The sequence below is a fragment of the Elephantulus edwardii genome, unplaced genomic scaffold, assembly GCF_000299155.1.
Source record: "Elephantulus edwardii isolate Elephantulus edwardi_28Jun2011 unplaced genomic scaffold, EleEdw1.0 scaffold00082, whole genome shotgun sequence".
Lineage (NCBI taxonomy): Eukaryota > Metazoa > Chordata > Mammalia > Macroscelidea > Macroscelididae > Elephantulus > Elephantulus edwardii.
Window position 1 is genome coordinate 2,992,829 of NW_006399832.1, and position 17,799 is coordinate 3,010,627.

General features: G+C 39.1%; 1 protein-coding gene across 1 annotated transcript in view; it reads right to left on the reverse strand.

Moving 5' to 3' along the window:
- Positions 1-17,799, reverse strand: part of AP3B1 (adaptor-related protein complex 3, beta 1 subunit) — a 358,199-nt gene that overhangs the window by 306,394 nt on the left and 34,006 nt on the right. The window contains exon 3 of the mRNA XM_006889841.1: positions 16,358-16,406. Coding sequence (XP_006889903.1) covers positions 16,358-16,406 — 49 coding nt within the window. The remainder of the gene's footprint in view (positions 1-16,357; positions 16,407-17,799) is intronic.

The following is a 17,799-nucleotide window of genomic DNA, read 5'->3' on the forward strand; positions in this document are numbered from 1 at the left end:
GAAATGATATCTGACTTCATTCTTATCCTATTATATACTTATTTCTCATTCTATATTGCAAAATAAGACTGAAGTTTAACACTCTGATCAATCCTATCAGTTGTAAATATAAAGACATACATATACAAGTTTCTATGTACTTAGGAAACAATCAATTAAGAACAGGTGGTATTGTTACGTGTCATGGAATCAAGCACAACTCACAGGAACCCTATGATCAAAGATCTAAACACTCTTCTATCCTGTGTATCCTCACAATCTCTGACACACTTGAGCTCATTGCCACAGTCACGGTGTCAGTCTTCTAGGTTGAGGGTCTTTCTTTCTTTTAACATCCCGTCCCCTTCTCAACCATGTGAACAGTCTCCAGTGAACAGCCCCTCCTAATACCATACCCAAAGTCTGTGAAGCAAAGTTTAATCATCTTTGCCTCCAAAGAGCCATCTGGCTGCACCTTCTCCAATACATATCTGTCTTGTTAATAATAGGTGTAGGCACAACCATTTCTTTATAATAATCATGAAGGTGGAAAAAATTCCCAAATCAGGACTAGAAAATTTCCATATGCAAAACATTATTTCTTCAGAAGATATCATGTAAGAAGGATGATTAAAGTTAGGTTTTAAACACCATCCTATGTAACAACCAAATTCTCCAATAAGTGAAAAGCATAAATATACAGGGAAAGCCTAAAAAGTATTATTCATCTAGAGAATAAAAGAAAGGCAATTTTAATTTCTATAGAAGAGGAAAGCAGCAGCTATGGAATAAGGATGTCAGATGGATGTTAGTTTAAAGAATGGAATACCAAAATCACATTTGCTTACACTTTATTGATTGGTGTTAGTCAAGTATGACTCACAGTGACCCTATGAACGATAGACCTGAGTGGGATAGCAACTATCCTATGCTGACCTCTTCATCTCTGACATACTTGAGCCCACTGCTGCATTCACCATGCCAATTTAGCTCTGAATGCCATCCTCTCTCTCGCTGACCCTCCACCTTTCGAAGCATAATATCCCTTTCCAAGGAATATCTTCTCTTAGGAACATGTTCAAAGTATAAGAGATGAAGAGCTGTTTTCTGGCTGCACTTTCTCCAAGACATATCAATTTGTTCTTTTTTGCAGTCTATGGGATACACAGTACTCTTCTCCAACATCACAGCTCAAAGGCATCAATTTTCTGGCACCCTTCACCCTAGTTCAGCCCTCAAGATGCACAGCAAGAAACTGAAGAGGTCATGGCTTGAATCACACACCTCAGTCATCAAACTGACATCACTGTTCTTCAGTATTTTGGAGAGGTCTCTACCAGTGGACTTGCCCAATCAATTATGTATGTGTCATAACAATTACAGTTCACACTGAGAACAAAGAGAATCCCAGAACACTGAATTGTGCTCAGGTGTAACCTATACACAGACCAAAAAGTAGCTCTCCAAACAGAACACTTTAACACTGCATTGTTTAAAATGAGAAAAGGTGTGTGTCAGGGTTATATTCATTTTCCATACTAGTTCAATTTGTATGCTAAGCAAACCATCTTAGAAGCTGGACTCTGAACAAGAAGGTGGCGTAAGGATCAGAGGAAGACTCATCAACAACTTGTGTTATGCAGATGACAAAACTTTGCGGAAAGTGAGGAGGACTTGAAAGTGAGAAGGACTGCTGCAGAATATTAAAGACTACAGCCTACAATATGGATTACACCTCCAACATCAAGAAAACAACAATCTTCACCACCACTAGATCTTCACTACAGACAACATCATGACAGATGGAGAAAATACTGAAGCTGTTGATGTGATGATGCTGTCCTTGAACTTGGATCCACAATGAGCATCCATAGTAAAAGCAGTCAAGAAATCAAAAGATGTGTTGTACTGGGGAAAAAACCTGCTCAGAAAAACCTCTTTAAAGTGTGAAAGAGCAAGAACATCAGTTTGAAAAATAAGATGTACCTGAGGCAAGCCATGGTATTTTCAACTGTTCTGTAAGCATGTGAAAGTTGAACAGCAAATAAGGAAGACCAAAGAAGGCCAGATGTCTTTGAAATGTGAGGTCAGCAAAGAATACTGACTGGAACATGGAATGTGTAAAGAACAAAACAAATCTGTCTTAGAGGAAGAGCAATCAGAGTGTTTTTAATAATGAAAGATAGTGAAACTTCGTCTCACAAACTTTAGCCATGCTATGAGTGGCCAATCTTGAAGAGAGACATCATGATGGGAAAGGTAGAGGACTAGCAAAAAAAGAACAAGATGTTCAAGAGAATGGATTAACACAACGACTAAAACAATGAGCCTGAATATGATGAAGATCATAATTATGGCACAAAATATGGCAAGGCTCAGATCTGTTGTTCATAGGGACGCTGTGGGCTCTTAGTCATTCATCAGTACGTAAGAAGATAACAAGAGGAAAAGCTAAGGAAGCAGGGCAGAGGTGACAAAAATGGAAATATTGACAAGATTCAAAAGCTATACTGACACTGAGATTGACGGAAAATGTAATGACTGAATGTGAGGTTAAGATGGGACAGTTAATATTGCTTCAACTTCTATTTGGTGAGACTTCTAGTAAGAAAAAGGAAAGAGGTATATAAGTAATGGGAGAGCATTAACTATGATCTCACCCTAGAGAGGGTGAGAACAGGCTGCTTCTTGGAGGCAAGGATTTGAAGCTTTATCTGACATACTTTGGGCATGTTGCAAAGAGGGACGTCATGCTTGGGAGGGTGGAGGGACAACACAAGAGAGGAAGATGCTCGATGAAATGGATTGATTCACTGACTGAGGTAACAGAGGTAGGTGTGTCAGAGACAGTAAGATTGGCACAGGATAGAGCAGGGGTTAGGGCTTGTTGTACATAGGGTCGCTATGAGTCACTGGTGACTCGATGCCACATAACAAGAAGTAATAAAAGCCTATAAAAAGCAATACAGGGGAAATCTACAAGGACAGTGGAGGGAGTGCCGGGCCAAAAAAATAAATAAATAAATTTAAATTGGTTTGCATACCAAAAAACAAAAAAAAAAAAAAAAGCAATACAGACAGAAAAGAGGGTTGCTCAAATTTACCAAAAAAGATGGTTAGATTATTTTTTTTAAGTCTCAACTTCCATAACTTAGATCAGAAAAACTGTATTTGCTGTATCTAGCTAACAACCTCACCACTCTACAAGGAATCACATTAGAAGATCAAGGTGGGGAGGGTGTTTGATCTTCTTCAATGCTCTGCATCATCTTCACTTCAGCAATGCTGTGTCACCTATGTAATGCAGTTTGGTGATGTCTTCCTCCAATCATAATACATTCATCCTAATATATTCCAGCTTCCAGAGGGATTTTAGAGGCAGTAAATCCCACAGAAGGAGACTGTCCATCTTTCTCTCACAGAGCAAATGTTGAATCTAATCATGCGCCTTTGGGTTGGCAGCATAGCTCCTTACCACTAGGTAATCAGAGCTCCCTAGATTGAACAGGGATGGATAAAAGATATAACCTTTACTTGTCCCTATTTTAAAATAGTCCAAGTTACCTTCTGAACTAACAATTGCTTATTGGTCAATGTAGAAGCTTTGCATTAACACAATTCAGTGTTCTGGGATTCCCGTTTTCTCAACATTAGTCATAATTTGTTAGGATATACAGTCAAATGTCTGCATACTCAGTAAAACACTTATCTTTGGGATTTTACTGTTTTCAGCCAAGATCGGACATCAATAATGATGTATCTCATGCCATGGCCTCTTCTAACTCGGCTTAAATTTCAAGTTGTTTTTCTGATAACATACTCTTCCAGCTGCTTTTGAATAATCTACAGCAAGATTTTATTTGCATGTGATATTAATGATATTTTCCAACAATTTCCACTTTCTGCTGGATCATCATTTTTTGGGAATGGGGACAAATATGGATCTATTCCAGTGAGCCTGATAGGTTCTTGCCTTCCCCATTTCTTAGCGTTAATCTAGTGAGCATATCTAGGACTGTATGCTTACTGAAAAACTACAAATGGTTATTCATCAATCCCTGGGCTTTCTTTTATGTCACTACTTTCATACTTGGTACCATTGGTCCTTGCTCCTATGTTATTCCCTGAAATGGTTCTGTGGCAATCAATTCATTTTGGTACAGTGACTCTGTGTATTTCTTTCATTTTTCTTTTGATATTTCCCGCAACAATTTTTTCCATGAAATCCTTCAGTACTGAAACATGAGGCTTGGATTTATTCCTACGTTCTTTCAGTTTAAGAAATATTAGTGTATTCTTCCCTTTTGATTTTTGTGGTGTCATGGTTTTATTATTCAAGATAGCATCTAAGCTATCAGCTTTGATTTTCACCATGAGTAGGTGGTGGTGGCTGTTGTTGCTATGTGCCATCGAGTTGTCTGTGACTCAGTGGCTCTATGTAAAACACCTTGAAAATCCATCCTCTCCTGAGCCAGTCTCACCATCTTCTTCAACACATCTACCCTCATTATTCCAGTTACTGTATTAATCTATCTCATCCTAGGTCTTCTTCTCTTGCACTATCCCTCCACCCTTCCAAGTATGATGTCATTCTCCAAGGACTGGTCCCTCCTGGCCATGTGCCCAAAGTATATGAGACAGAACTTCAAAATCTTTGCCTCCAAGGAGCAGCTTGGTTCCACCTTCTCCAGGATAAACCTGGCTGGTCTCTTGGCAGTCCATCATAGTGGCATACTTTTCTCGAGTACAACTCAAAGGCATAAAATCTCTTCCTCTCATCTTAGGTCATTGTCCATCTCTCTGATGCATAGCAATTGCAAAGACCATGGCCTGAATCAGGCATATCTTTGGTCTCCACTGAGCTCTTCATTGAGCTCTTTTGAGAAGTCCCTGACAGAAGTCTTCCCAGAGCAATTTTTTTTTTTTCATTTCATTTTTTCACTGCTAGGAACATGTAATAGGGTGTGTATGAATGACACATGATGGGATTAGTCAGTTTTGTCATCCCACCAGTTTTAAACTATCAGTGAAGGTGAGACTCTCACTATAAGCAAGGAAGAAGAAGAAAAATAGAATGCAGTACCTGTTCTTCAGGGTCACAGGGTCCTGCGCCAGTCAGAGAGGACTGACACAAGAGCAGCAGCATTAGTGCAAAACTAAAGATCAAAATGAAACAAAACCGACTTGGGGCTGTGGCCCCATGGAGCCAGAGCCAGGTACCATCACTCAAGCTTGCTGGAGGATTGAGGAGAAATATTTGAAAGGACAAAAAGAACTTTTAACACTGAATTAAGCCATGAAGCTGATGGTCATATGACCTGCATGCCACCTTAAGAATTTGAGGAACTGCATCCTAGCCTACTGACAACCTATTAACTTCCCGAGTAAACTGCATAACCATGAGTGTGGTTCTGTAAGATCTGTGTGGTCAACGCAATCGATTTGGGACCCAATAGTAGAGTAGGGAATGCTAGTAGTAGAGAGTTTTAAAATCAACAGAAGTAGATGTAGGAGTGTGAGGGCCATCTTTCTTCAAAGGTATTAGTTCTGTACTGTGGATATTCTTAATGGGGACAGTACCCCATTTTAGAGTTAATCTAGAGGTCAAAAGTGGCCATCCTTATGTTAATCCCATTCTTTTTTTACTTTTTTCTAACCCCAGCTTTCTACCCATTTTGTTATAATTTTAGTTTATCTTCTCAAGCTGTACTTCAAAATGTTCTGTTCAGGTCTCTTACTTCAGTATTTCTTCAGATCACTTCGGCTTTTCTATCCTGAATAAAAAGTTTCATAGTCTCTTCCAAGATTCATTTTGGTCTAGTCTTTCTTCTGTGTCCTTGTAATGATCTTTGAAGGTTTTCTGCATTGATGCTGTCCTTGATCTCATCCTATAATTTATCTGGTCTTCTTATCATTTAGTGTTCAATGCATCAAAACCATTCTTAAGATGGTTTTTAAAAATAAGCAGGATAAACTCAATATATTATTTTGGTTTTCAGGAACCTGTTTTCATTTTCTTCAGTTTAAAAATCACCTAATATGGCTTTCCATCTGTATTATACCTCAATTTTAAAATGAAAGTCCTCACCAATGAGTAACATCATGATAATTACAGAACATACTGAAATTTCAAAGATATCATTTCATTAGCATGCACAATCAATGCTTCTGGAAGCAGCAGTCAAGAAATCAAAAGATACAGATAGTGTCTTGGAGGACTAAAGTATGCCTGACCCAAGAGTCATAGTCTTTTCAATATCTTCTTATTGATACAAAAACTACATAATGATTTGTGTCTAGGTTACTTCTGGTGAAGCTGTGCCATGTGTTTTAAATCCTGGGAGCCAAGAGTTCTGAAGGGCTGAGCCTTCAGTTCAAAATGCTAGAGTTAGTGACCTTGACTGGGACCATGATCTACAGCATCTCTCACAACTCTCCCTTCAGCTACTGGGGATGAAGCCTGCTCTTGAAGCTTCAGACAATCACAATCTGCTTCCTGGTTCTGCACTAGAGACCACAGAATGTGAAAGGTGCTGCTTTTACCACCGACACCAGACCTCTAATGTGCCTACTATGGTGGTGAGGAGGCTGCTGAAGGCAGCCACCAACTAATGGGCACTCAGATCAGCTCTCTGTGATCATAGTCTTTTTGCTGTTCGAGGGCTCTCTGGCCCAGATGTTCAGCTCCATTAAGTAAACAGGAACCCTTCCATGGCTGGAACATTTGTGATCTCCCTTTGTAATGGCCTCATTGCATCCCAGCTCCTCTACTACTGGAAGGCAAAAGGCTCCTAAACACGCAGAAAAGGGAATAGTAGGGCTAAGAGTCCATTCTGTGTTTCCAACCTCAGGAATCCGCCCTCAAATCTGAGCCAAGTTGGCTAGGGTTTTGTTTGTTTTTTAAAAAACAAATATCTTCTCTATAAATTTTCAATGAAATTAATAATAAAAAAATTTAAATATCTCTGTCCCTCTTTCCTCACAACTGAAATTTCTTGAGTCAGGTTTGGTTTTGATAAGAGCAAATAGTTATCCATAGAAAAGAGAGGCTGGGAGTAAAGGTTTTTCAAGTTTAAATCTGCTGGCTGTTTCTGACTATGGTTCCAGATGCTGTATGTAAATGCTGAAAGATCTCTTGATCCAAAGTGTCCTTTAGGAGCAAATCCCTTCCTTAATTCTGGACAAATGTCTAACCCTACCTTCATACCACCCACCCCCTCTTCCCTTCTGACCCCAGAGGACAAAGCTTGGACAGTAGAAGGGACTAGTGGTTTGTAGCTGCCTCCTACAAACCCCAACATGTGTTTCCAGAACCCCAAGGCTGGCAGAAGTAGGGACAGGATGACAAAGACAAAGCCCTGGGGTGAAATGATGAGTTTTCTGCTCTGGCAGGAATAGGCAGAAGGAAGTAGAGATGGTACTGTTTCTTGATTCAATATGGGGTGCAGAGATGGAACAATGTCTCAAACATACAATATTTAAAAAAAAAAGCTTACACAATGACTAAGGAGGAGCTGATACCTTTGAACTATTGTGCTGACAAAGAATAGTGAATATACTATTGACTGACAAAAGAACTAATAAATGTGTCTTGGAAGCAGAGCCAAATGCTCTTTAGAAGCATGGCCAGTTAAGACTTTGTCTCTCATACTTTGGACATGTTGTTAGGCAGAACCAGTCCCTGGAGAAGAGCACTATGCTTGGTAAGATACTTGTTAGAGAGCTCTGGTATCTTAGTGTTAAACAACTGCACTCCCAAACCAAAGATACATGTTTTAAATCTACCAGCTGCTCTGCACAATAAAGATAGGCAATCTCCTCCTGTGTGATGTACCTGAAAACTCACTTGGGGGTCATCTAGGAGTTGATTCTGACTGGATAATACACAACAGCAACAAAGATAGTATATTATAAGGAGATTAACTCTCTTTCTCCTGTTCAACAGCTGATGGATTCAAACTATGCATCTTTGGTGTGGAAGGCCAGATCCTTACTCACTAGGCCACCAGAGTATACAGGCAAAAACAAGGAAATCACCTTAAACAAGATGGACTGACACAGTGCCTGCAAGAATGAGCTCAAAAGCAGCAATGACTGATTTTATCAAGGACTGAACTGCACCCTCACTCCACACATATCTGCTGAGTCCCACCTGCACCCTCACTCCTTGCCAGCATGCCTACTTCCACCCAGACATCTCAACGAGGTCCTGATCTCCTCTGTCTGCTACCCATACCCAGCCCATGCCCCAAACCAGGCCTCCCTGTGCCTTGGCCTATCTCACCTGTGCTTTGGCCCCATTCAGCAGGCTGGTGGTCCTGAATCCCCTGGACATCAGATTGTGATTATTATTGTTGTTGACGGTCTTCAAGTTGAGCACGACTCATAGTGACCCTATGAACAAAAGGCCTGAAAGCCCCTCTACAACTATTGACATGTAACAAAGTACATAGAGTTTCCAAAGGCATGTTATTTAGAAAATGGATGCAATGCCTGCTTCCAAACCTGTCATAGTATGATACTGTTTTTATGTGCCATTGAGTCGTCTACAATGTATATACCCTATGTAGAGAAGCTCTGAATGCTTCCCTTCCTCAGCCAGTCTCTCTGTCTCCAACACAGCAATCCTCATAGCCCCAGTTACTGTATTACTCCATCTCATTCAGGGTCTCCCTTCTCTTGCACTGTCCGTCCAACCTTGCGAACATAGGACTAATCTCTCCTGCCCATGTGCCCAAAGTGAGATGGAGCTTCAAAATCCTAGCCTCCAAGGAAAGACATGGTTTAACCCTTTCCAAGACAAACATTTGTTTTCTTGGCAGTCCTTGGTATGTTCAAGACTCTTCTCCACACCACAATTCAAAGGCATCTATTGTTCTTCTGTCATTCTTAGTCATTACCCAACTCTATGAAGCATAACAGGGCCTGGATAAGGTGCACCTCTGTATCTAGACTGACATCACTGCTCTTCAGCACTCTGGAGAGATACATCACAGCAGAGTTCCCAATGCAATTCCTCTTTTGATTTCCTGATTGCTGGTGTTAAGAACGTTTCAAAACCCTATGTACAGAAGAGCACACATCAGATTAAAAAAAAATTTAAAAAGCCATGACTATTGCTGGATGGCATTCCATTAGTACTCCTTGCTTTCAGCCAAGATTGATCTAACATTAGCTACAATATCCCTAGTACCACGACCCCTACTAAACCCAGCCTGCATTTCTGGAAGTTCTCAGCTGATGTGCTGTTCCAGTCATTTTTGGATAATCTTCAGCAGAATCTTGCTTGCATGTGATATCAATGATATTGTTCAGTAATTTCCAAAATACTGTTAGATCACTCTTCTTTGGAATGGAAACAAATATATATCTCTTCCAGTCAGTTGGCCAAGTGGTTGTCCTCCAGATTTCTTGATGCAACTTGGTGAGCACACGTAGGGCACTATCTATTAGTTGAAATAGGTCAATTGGTATACCATCAATACCGGGGGCCTTATTTTTTACCAATTCCTTCAAAGCAGCTTGAACTTCTTCATCTCCATAGGCTTTTGCTCATATGTTATTTCATGAAATTCTTCTGTAGCTGAAAGCAGGGAGTACCAGAGAAATGTCTATCTGTGTTTCACTGACTATGCAAAGGTGTTTGTGTGGATCACAACAAACTATGGCTGACTCTGAGAAGAATGGGAATCCCAGAACACTTGATCATGCTAATGTGAAACCTATACTTGGATCAGGAGGCAGCTGTCAAAACAGAGCAAGCAAGCATTGCATGGTTCAAAATTGGGAAGGGTGTACATCAGGAATATGTCCTAACTCTACACCTTTTCAACCAATTGCAGAAAAGATTATCTAGGAGGTTGGGTTCTAGGAGGAGAAGTGTGGCACTGGAGGAAGATTCATCAACAATCTGCGTTATGCAGATGACACAACCCAGCTTGCTGAAACTGAGGTGGACCTAAAGCGCTTGCTGCAGAGGGTCAAGGACTGCAGCCTCCAATATGGATTGAGGCTCAATGTCAAGAAGACAAAGATTCTTACCACTGGGCCAAGTGGCAGCTTCAAGATGAATGGTGAAAAGATTGATATTGTTAACAGCTTTAGTTTGCTTGGCTCCACAGTCAACACTCTTGGCACCAGCAGGCAGGAAATTCTAAAACATTGCGATGGGAAAGTCTGCTGTTAGGGACCTCTCCAAAGTATTGAAGAGCAATGGTGTCAACTCTAGAGACTAAGGTATGCCTGTTATAGGACATGGTATTTGCAATCACTTGTCAGAGAGCTGGACAATGACAAGGGATGATAGGTTAACTGATGCCTTTGAGCTGTGGTGTTGGAAAAGAGTATTGAATATACCATGGACTGCTAAGAAAATGAACAGGTTCATTCTGGAGAGGGTTAAACCAGGCTGCTCCTTGGAGGCAAGAATTCTGAGGCTTCATCTGACATACTTTGGACATATTTCAAGGAGGGACTAGTCCTTGGAGAAGGATGTTATGCTTGGGAGGGTAGAGGGACAGCACAGGAAGGGAAGACCCTCTATGAGGTGGACTGTTTTCAGTGACTAGGGTAATGGGGGTGGATGTGTTGGAGACAGTGAGAATGGCATAGGATAGAGCAGGGTTTAGGGCTGTTGCACATAGAGTCGTCATGAGTCACAGGTGACTTGACGGCACATAACAACAACACTGCTGGATAATGCAGGACCAGACAGGGTTTGGTTCCATTGTTCCTAAGGTTGCTTTCACTCTAAATGAACTTGAAAGCAGATTCAACAGCACCTAATTACAAATTTTGGGCTGTTTTAGGCAATAAACATACAACAAAAATAAATGGTCAATTAAGAGCTAAGTATAACAAACTGTCACCACAGTAAAAAATAAAATAAAGCTGAGTAGAGTCTTTCTGAAAAGGATAATCATATTTATTAAGAGAATAGTAACCTATAATTTTCAAATAGCTCATACAATTAAGCACAATGTTTACCAGTAGGAGCAGATGAAAAGAATATTTTAAACTTCTAGCATTCTCTACTTAAAAAAAAAAGAAATCCAAAAGAAAGAAAATTCAATGAACTCACATATATTATTTTATTTCTTTGTATACTTTCTTAGATTTCTTACTTTATTTCATGACAAGGTATACTTTTACAAAAGAAAAACTTTAAAGAAAACAATTTCTGGGAGCTAAAGAGAAAAATGGCATAACTAGGTAGAACAAAAGGAAAAAATAGAATGGGAATTCTGTCTCACACACATACAACCTAAAACACTGGAAAATTAATTTTCTCCTGCCCATTCTCCATTTTCTTTTACTCAAGAGTTTTCCATCAACAGTGTTACCTGGAGAGCTGAACAAGGGAAGAATGAACTGTCAATATTAAGGACACCTAAACCTCTAACCTCATACTTAATCTTATTCATGGTCTCAATGGCAAGTTGACTTGATCCTCTTAAACCCAAAGCTTCAAGAGTTCTCTTCCCAAACACCTGTAGGTCCTGACCCTCTCTCTCAAACTAAAAAATAAGAAAATAAGACTCCAATATTAAAGTCAAAGGTTCTGTGCCTCCCATTTAACAGAAACGCAAGTCTTCAACCACCAATATAAATTTCTGTGTAAACCAACTCAGAGAGTTTATAACCTTGAGGCTCACAGTAAAAACCGAGAGAATTTCTAAACATTGTTTCAAGCTGATAGAGTATTGAGTTGTCACAAAAACCTAATTAAAAATTCTGACATAATACACAGATGTCTCTAAATTTTTTTGTTATCAACAAACCAGTAAAGACCTAAAAGCAATACTCATGTTTTCCTTCAAAACACACTGACTTCAATGGAGTAATTTACTTTTTTCACTACAAATGTTGAAATGAGATATTAACACATATGGCTGGCTGGTCTTTATTAAGAAATTTAAAGTTAAGAATTTAAAATAAATCTGAAATAGCAGTGTTTTTAATAAGTATTTGCTGAAAATTAGTATTTGTCTCAAAAACACAAGTTTTATTTACCTAAATACAGGTTTAGTTACCAGCAAGTTAACTTTCTAGCTCTAAGTATATATTGAGATAACTTTATTTTTACGTAAGTGACATCTTGTGGTATTAAGTGGTATAACATTTCTGTATGTTCAAAATATTTGCCCATTTACTGTTTTCATGGGCAAGATAAAATAGATTACTGAATGTTTAATGAAAATATTAGTATCTAAAAGGAAACCTGATGGTGCAGAGTATTACGTGTTTTACTCCTAATCAAAAGGCCAGGCTTTCTAATCCATCAGCCTTTTAATGGGGAAAAGATAGGCAGTCTCCTCCCATAAGGATCTACAGCTTTGCAAACATGGTTAAGTGTCACAATGAGTTACAATGGATTCAACATCAACAGGTTTGGATTGAATTGCTATTATCACCAAAAAAAATCATTCTCATTTCTGCATTAGAATAAGGAAATAACTATAATTAAAAGCAAACCTATACCAGTGCATATAAGAACTTAGATGTTAGTACCTCTATGTACTATAAATTCTTTTTTAAAAAATCTACAATCATAATTCTATTAAAACGTCATTCAAAGACTATGTAAACAAGGGAAATAACTCTAATCACAAACTTAAAACTAATTTTTAAAAAATTTTAATTCATTTTAAAACTTAAAATGCACTGTATCCATAATACTCAAAATACTGTTCACGCAAGCCTAGCCAAAGAACTCACTGTTGCTGTTGTTTGTTGTTATATGCTGTCGAGTCACCTGTGACCCTATGTACAGCAGCTCTGAACCATGCCCTGTTCTGAGCCAGTCTCATTAATTCTGACACACCAACCCCCATTGTCCTAGTCATTGTTATCAATCCATCTCATCTTGGGTCTTCCTCTCCGGTGCTGTCCCTCCACTCTTCCAAGTATGATGTCCTTTTCCAAGGACCGATCTCTCCTGGCCATGTGTCCAAAGTATGTGAGATGGAGCTTCAAAATCCTAGACAAGGAAAGATCTGGTTTCACCCTTTCCAAGACAGACCTATTTGTTTTCTTGGAAGTCCATGGTATGTTCAAGACCCTTCTCCAGCACCAATTCAAAAGCATCAAGTCTTCTGTCATCTTTAGTCACTGTCCAGCTCTCTGATGAATATCAAGTAACTGTGACGATCACAGTCTGGATTAGGCACACCTTAGTCTCTAGACTGACATGATTGCTTTTCAGTACTCTGGAGAAGTCCCTGATGGCAGATTTTTCCCAATGCAATCTGTCTTTTGATTTTGTGACAGCTGGTGTTGATTGTGGAGCTGATCAAGCTGTGATTGTTAACAACTTCAATCTCTTCTCCATCTAGCAACACAAATTTTTGCTGCTCATCCATTGAGAAGATAAATACAAAAAGTGAAAGAAAGGACCTTCAGAAACTCACCTTACAAGAGCTCCAGCTTCTCTCCACTTTAAAGCTTAACTGTAAAGATCTCTGCCTACCTCTTTAACCTCTCAGCTGTTGTTTTTCCTGGAAGGAGCTGAACACCAATTATGTTTTTCTCTGCTAGTTCCCATCTCTGATTTTGTTCTTCAAGTTCCTGTCACTCTGAACTTCACTCAACATCTCTCTCTTCAGTTTAGTAAAACAATCACTTTCTCCTTGGGCTCCCTTTTTTCACATATTTGAAAAATACACTCAGGAGGAAAACTTGGTTTCTTGGTAGACAACAAGAAATATGTTCTACTTGAGCTCAGGAGTAAGAAATACTTTCCAGAATGAAACTAAACAGTTAACATGTCGCCACAAATGACAGCAAATGTGTTTCTAAGCACCATCATCAATTTTAAAAGTATGCAGCAACTGTTAAATCAGTTTTCTTTGTTCCTCCCACACCACTCCCCAGAGAAGGATACAACAGCAGTCGTGTACCACTCAGTATAAATTCTAATTCTATGAGAATGTAGAATCACTCCCTGAGATTTCCTCAGCTGTAACCTTCAGAGAGATACTCAAGTCTTTTATGCCATAAAGCCAATGGGTGGGTTCCAAGAGACAACCTTTGGCTTAGAAGGCAAGTGCTTACCCACTGTATAATCAGAGAGCTGTTATGAATGTAACTCAAAACCAATCCTATTGTCAGCCAGTCTTTCTCATCATAAAGTTTCACAGTCAATCTACAAAGAACCTGAGATAGTTGTATTTACAAATACTGACGTGAAAAGTGTTGGACCAGGTACAAAGTTCTTTTTCACAGATTAAGAGTACTATAAACCAAAATGCTACAGAGGAATGTGGCATGGTGATTGGAAGTACACTCATCAACAAACTGTATTATGCAACTGATACAACTTCACTCACTGAAAGTGAAGAAGACTTGAAATGCAGATGATCTAGATCTACAGCCTTCGAAATACATTACCATCACAACATCAAGAAAACACAGGTTTTCATTCCTGACCCAAAGTACCATTATAGATGGACAAAGACTAAAGTTGTCAATGACTACATCTTGGACCCACAAGCAAGACCCTTGGTACCAGCAGTCAGAAGGTCAGGAGACACATTACATTGGGCAAGTTCGCTGTCGAGGACCTTTCCAAAATACTTAAGAGAAATGATGGCAGAATGAAGACTAATATGTGCCTGATTCCAATCATGGTCTTTTCAGTCACTTGCTATGCCTCTGAGAGCTGGACAATGACTAAGGATGACGGGAATTATTGATGCATTTCAACTGTGGTGCTGGAAGAGTACTACATATCCCATGGACTGTCAAAAGAACAAACAGATTATTTCTTGGAAAAAGTGCAGCCAGAGTGTTCTTGGAAGAAAGGATGGCAAAACTTTGTTTCTCATGCCCTGGACATGTTGCTAGGAGAGGTCATTCCCTGGAAAGAAGTATTATGCTTTGAAAAATGGAGGGCCAGTATAATAAAGGAAGACTCTCAATGAGACAGACTGATACAGTGACTTTAGCATTTGTCTCAATTATTTCAGAGACAGATTAGGACAAGATTCAGGTCTGTTTTCATAACTATTAGCCACACCTGACTCAATGACACCAAACAACAACTTAGAAAAGATTTAAAAGGTCAAGAAGTTTGGAAGGCAATTTAATAAAACCAACTAACTGTAAAGTGTAAAATTTTCAAACTTCTATGTTTTTGTTGTATACTGCTTGAGTCAGACCCAACTTACAACTGAACCTCTAGGAGATTTTCAGAGGCATTAAATCACACATGAGACTGTGGATTCTAACTGCATGCCTTCAAGTTGGCAGTACAGCTCATTGCCACTAGCCACCCGAGCACAATAGAAAATATCATAAATGAAGACAAAAACCAAAATAAACTTACCTTGGGATCCATATGACTAAAATACTAATACAGCCTTAAAAAAGTACAAACACCCCTTAACTAATCAGTAAGCACTGATACAATACATAAACAGCAAAGGGGCATAATAAGTACTTCACTGAAAGAATAAACCAATAACTATAAAAACCTAAAACACTACTGTCAAATGATGTCCAACTCGTATCAACCTTTCATTCAGATTTCTAAAACTGTAAATCTCTGCAGAAGACTGTTCATTTTTCTCCTGCAGAGTCACTGTTAGACCTGAACCACTAATCTCTGGATTAGTAGCTGAACACATAATGCACTACAGAGAATGATCCTAAAGGGAAAAGTTAATTGCACTCAAAAGAGCTATTTCTAAGGATTCAGTGTAGTAACATTTTTCACTTATTACTAACTCAAAGCCATCCAGTTGAAACTGACTCACACCTGATTATTCATTTGATTCCGGGGCCATAAATCACAAGAAAGGAAAATTGTCCATCTTTCTATCAAGGAGGTACTGGGAGATTTCAACTGCCAGAAGCTCTGCTGCTAAGTTAAGAGTACAACTCCATACAGAGTAGGCCACCAGAGCACACTATTTTCACCTTGTTGTTACGTGCAATCGAGTCACTTGCGACTCATAGCGACCCTATGTACAAAAGTCTTAAACACCGTTCTATCCTGTGCCAACCTAGCCATCTCAAACACACTCATTCCCACCACTCCACTCACAGAATCAATCCATCTCATCGAGGGTCTTCCTCTCCCGCACCATCCCTCCACTCTCCCAAACATGATGTCTCTCTCCAAGGACTAGTCCCTCCTTGCAACATGCCCAAAGTATGTCAGACGAAGCTTCAGAATCCTTCACTCTAAGGAGCATTCCGGCTTCACCCTCTCCAGGACAAACCTGTTTGTTCTCCTAGCAATCCACAGTATATTCAACACTCTTCTCCAGCACCACAGCTCAAAGGCATCAATACTCTTTTTATCATCCCTATTCACTGTCCAACTCTCTGATGCATAGCATGTAATTGCAAAGACTATAGCCTGGATCAGGCGCACCTTAGTCTCCAGCCTGACACTGTTGCTCTTCAGTACTCTTGAGAGGTCCCTCACAGCTGATTTTCCCAATGCAATTCGTCTCCTGATTTCTGGCTGCTGTTACCAAGAGTATTGACTGTGGAACCTTAAGACTGGCAAATATTATACAATTTTATAGTACTCAGTATCAGCAAAAGTATGAAGAAAAGAGATCATTTTTTGAAGCATAAACAGGGTAACTTTTCTAATTTAGTAACATATACTCAAAAATCTCATTCTAAAATGCATTGGGATTTGGCTTATAATTGTAACTCTAGAAATATTTCCTACAACTAGACAATTACATATAAAATATGTAAAAAATTATGTAGCAATATCATTTATATTCAACAAAAAGGAGTATCAGTAAATGATATTCAGTAAGAGGACTAATTAAACAACTAGAATACAAGTATTATGGACTGACAGTTTAAGATACAAATACTGAAACACTTCTAAGGTTTAGTAAATGAAAAGATAGGTGATAGATGATAGATAGATAGATAGATAGATAGATAGATAGATAGATCACATAATAATTTTACTAATTTTTCCCCTTGAAAGATGCAGAAGAACTTTCCTCTGGAGTATAAAAATAGGAGACAAACCTTTTCTACAATACAAACTATTCTACTTCTAAATGCCTAGTATTTATTAACATAAATAATTTACTTAGGCAGCACTGTTAAACATGAACAGTCATTATTATTCCAGTTTAAGGGATAAAGGCATTCAGGTTCAGAGAGTATAAGGACTATCTATAAGTAGAAGATGTACAGTTTCAGATCACACAATTTTTAAGTTATTATCCTACAACTCTGGGAGGATATCAAGAAAATTATCCATGAAGAATGCAAAAGATCATTACAAAGGCTGAAGAAAAAGAAAAGACCAAGACGAGACTCTGAATATTGCATTAGAGCGCTGAAAAGCCAAAGCTAAAGGAAGAAACTAAGAAATCAAAGAGCTGAACAGAAAATTTCAAAAGGCAGCTAGAGATGACAAAGTAAGATACTATAATGAAATGTGCAGAGAGCTGGAGTCAGAAAATCAAAAGGGCCAAATTCGCTCAGCGTTTCTTAAGCTAAAGTAGTTGAAAAACAAATACAAGCCACAAGTGGAAATACTTAAGGACACTTTGGGTTGTTGTTGTTGTTATGTGCCATCGAGTTGCTTGCGACTCGTAGCGACCCTATGTACAACAGCCCTAAACCCTACTCTATCCTGTGCCAATTGCACTGCCTCTAACACACCCATCCCTATTACCCCAGTCATTGAATCAATCCACCTCATAGAGGGTTTTCCCTTCTTGCGACGTCCCTCCACCCTCCCAAGCATTATGTCCCTCTCCAAGGACCAGTCCCTCCTTACAACATGTCCAAAGTATGTCAGACAAAGCCCCAGAATCCTTGCCTCCAAGGAGC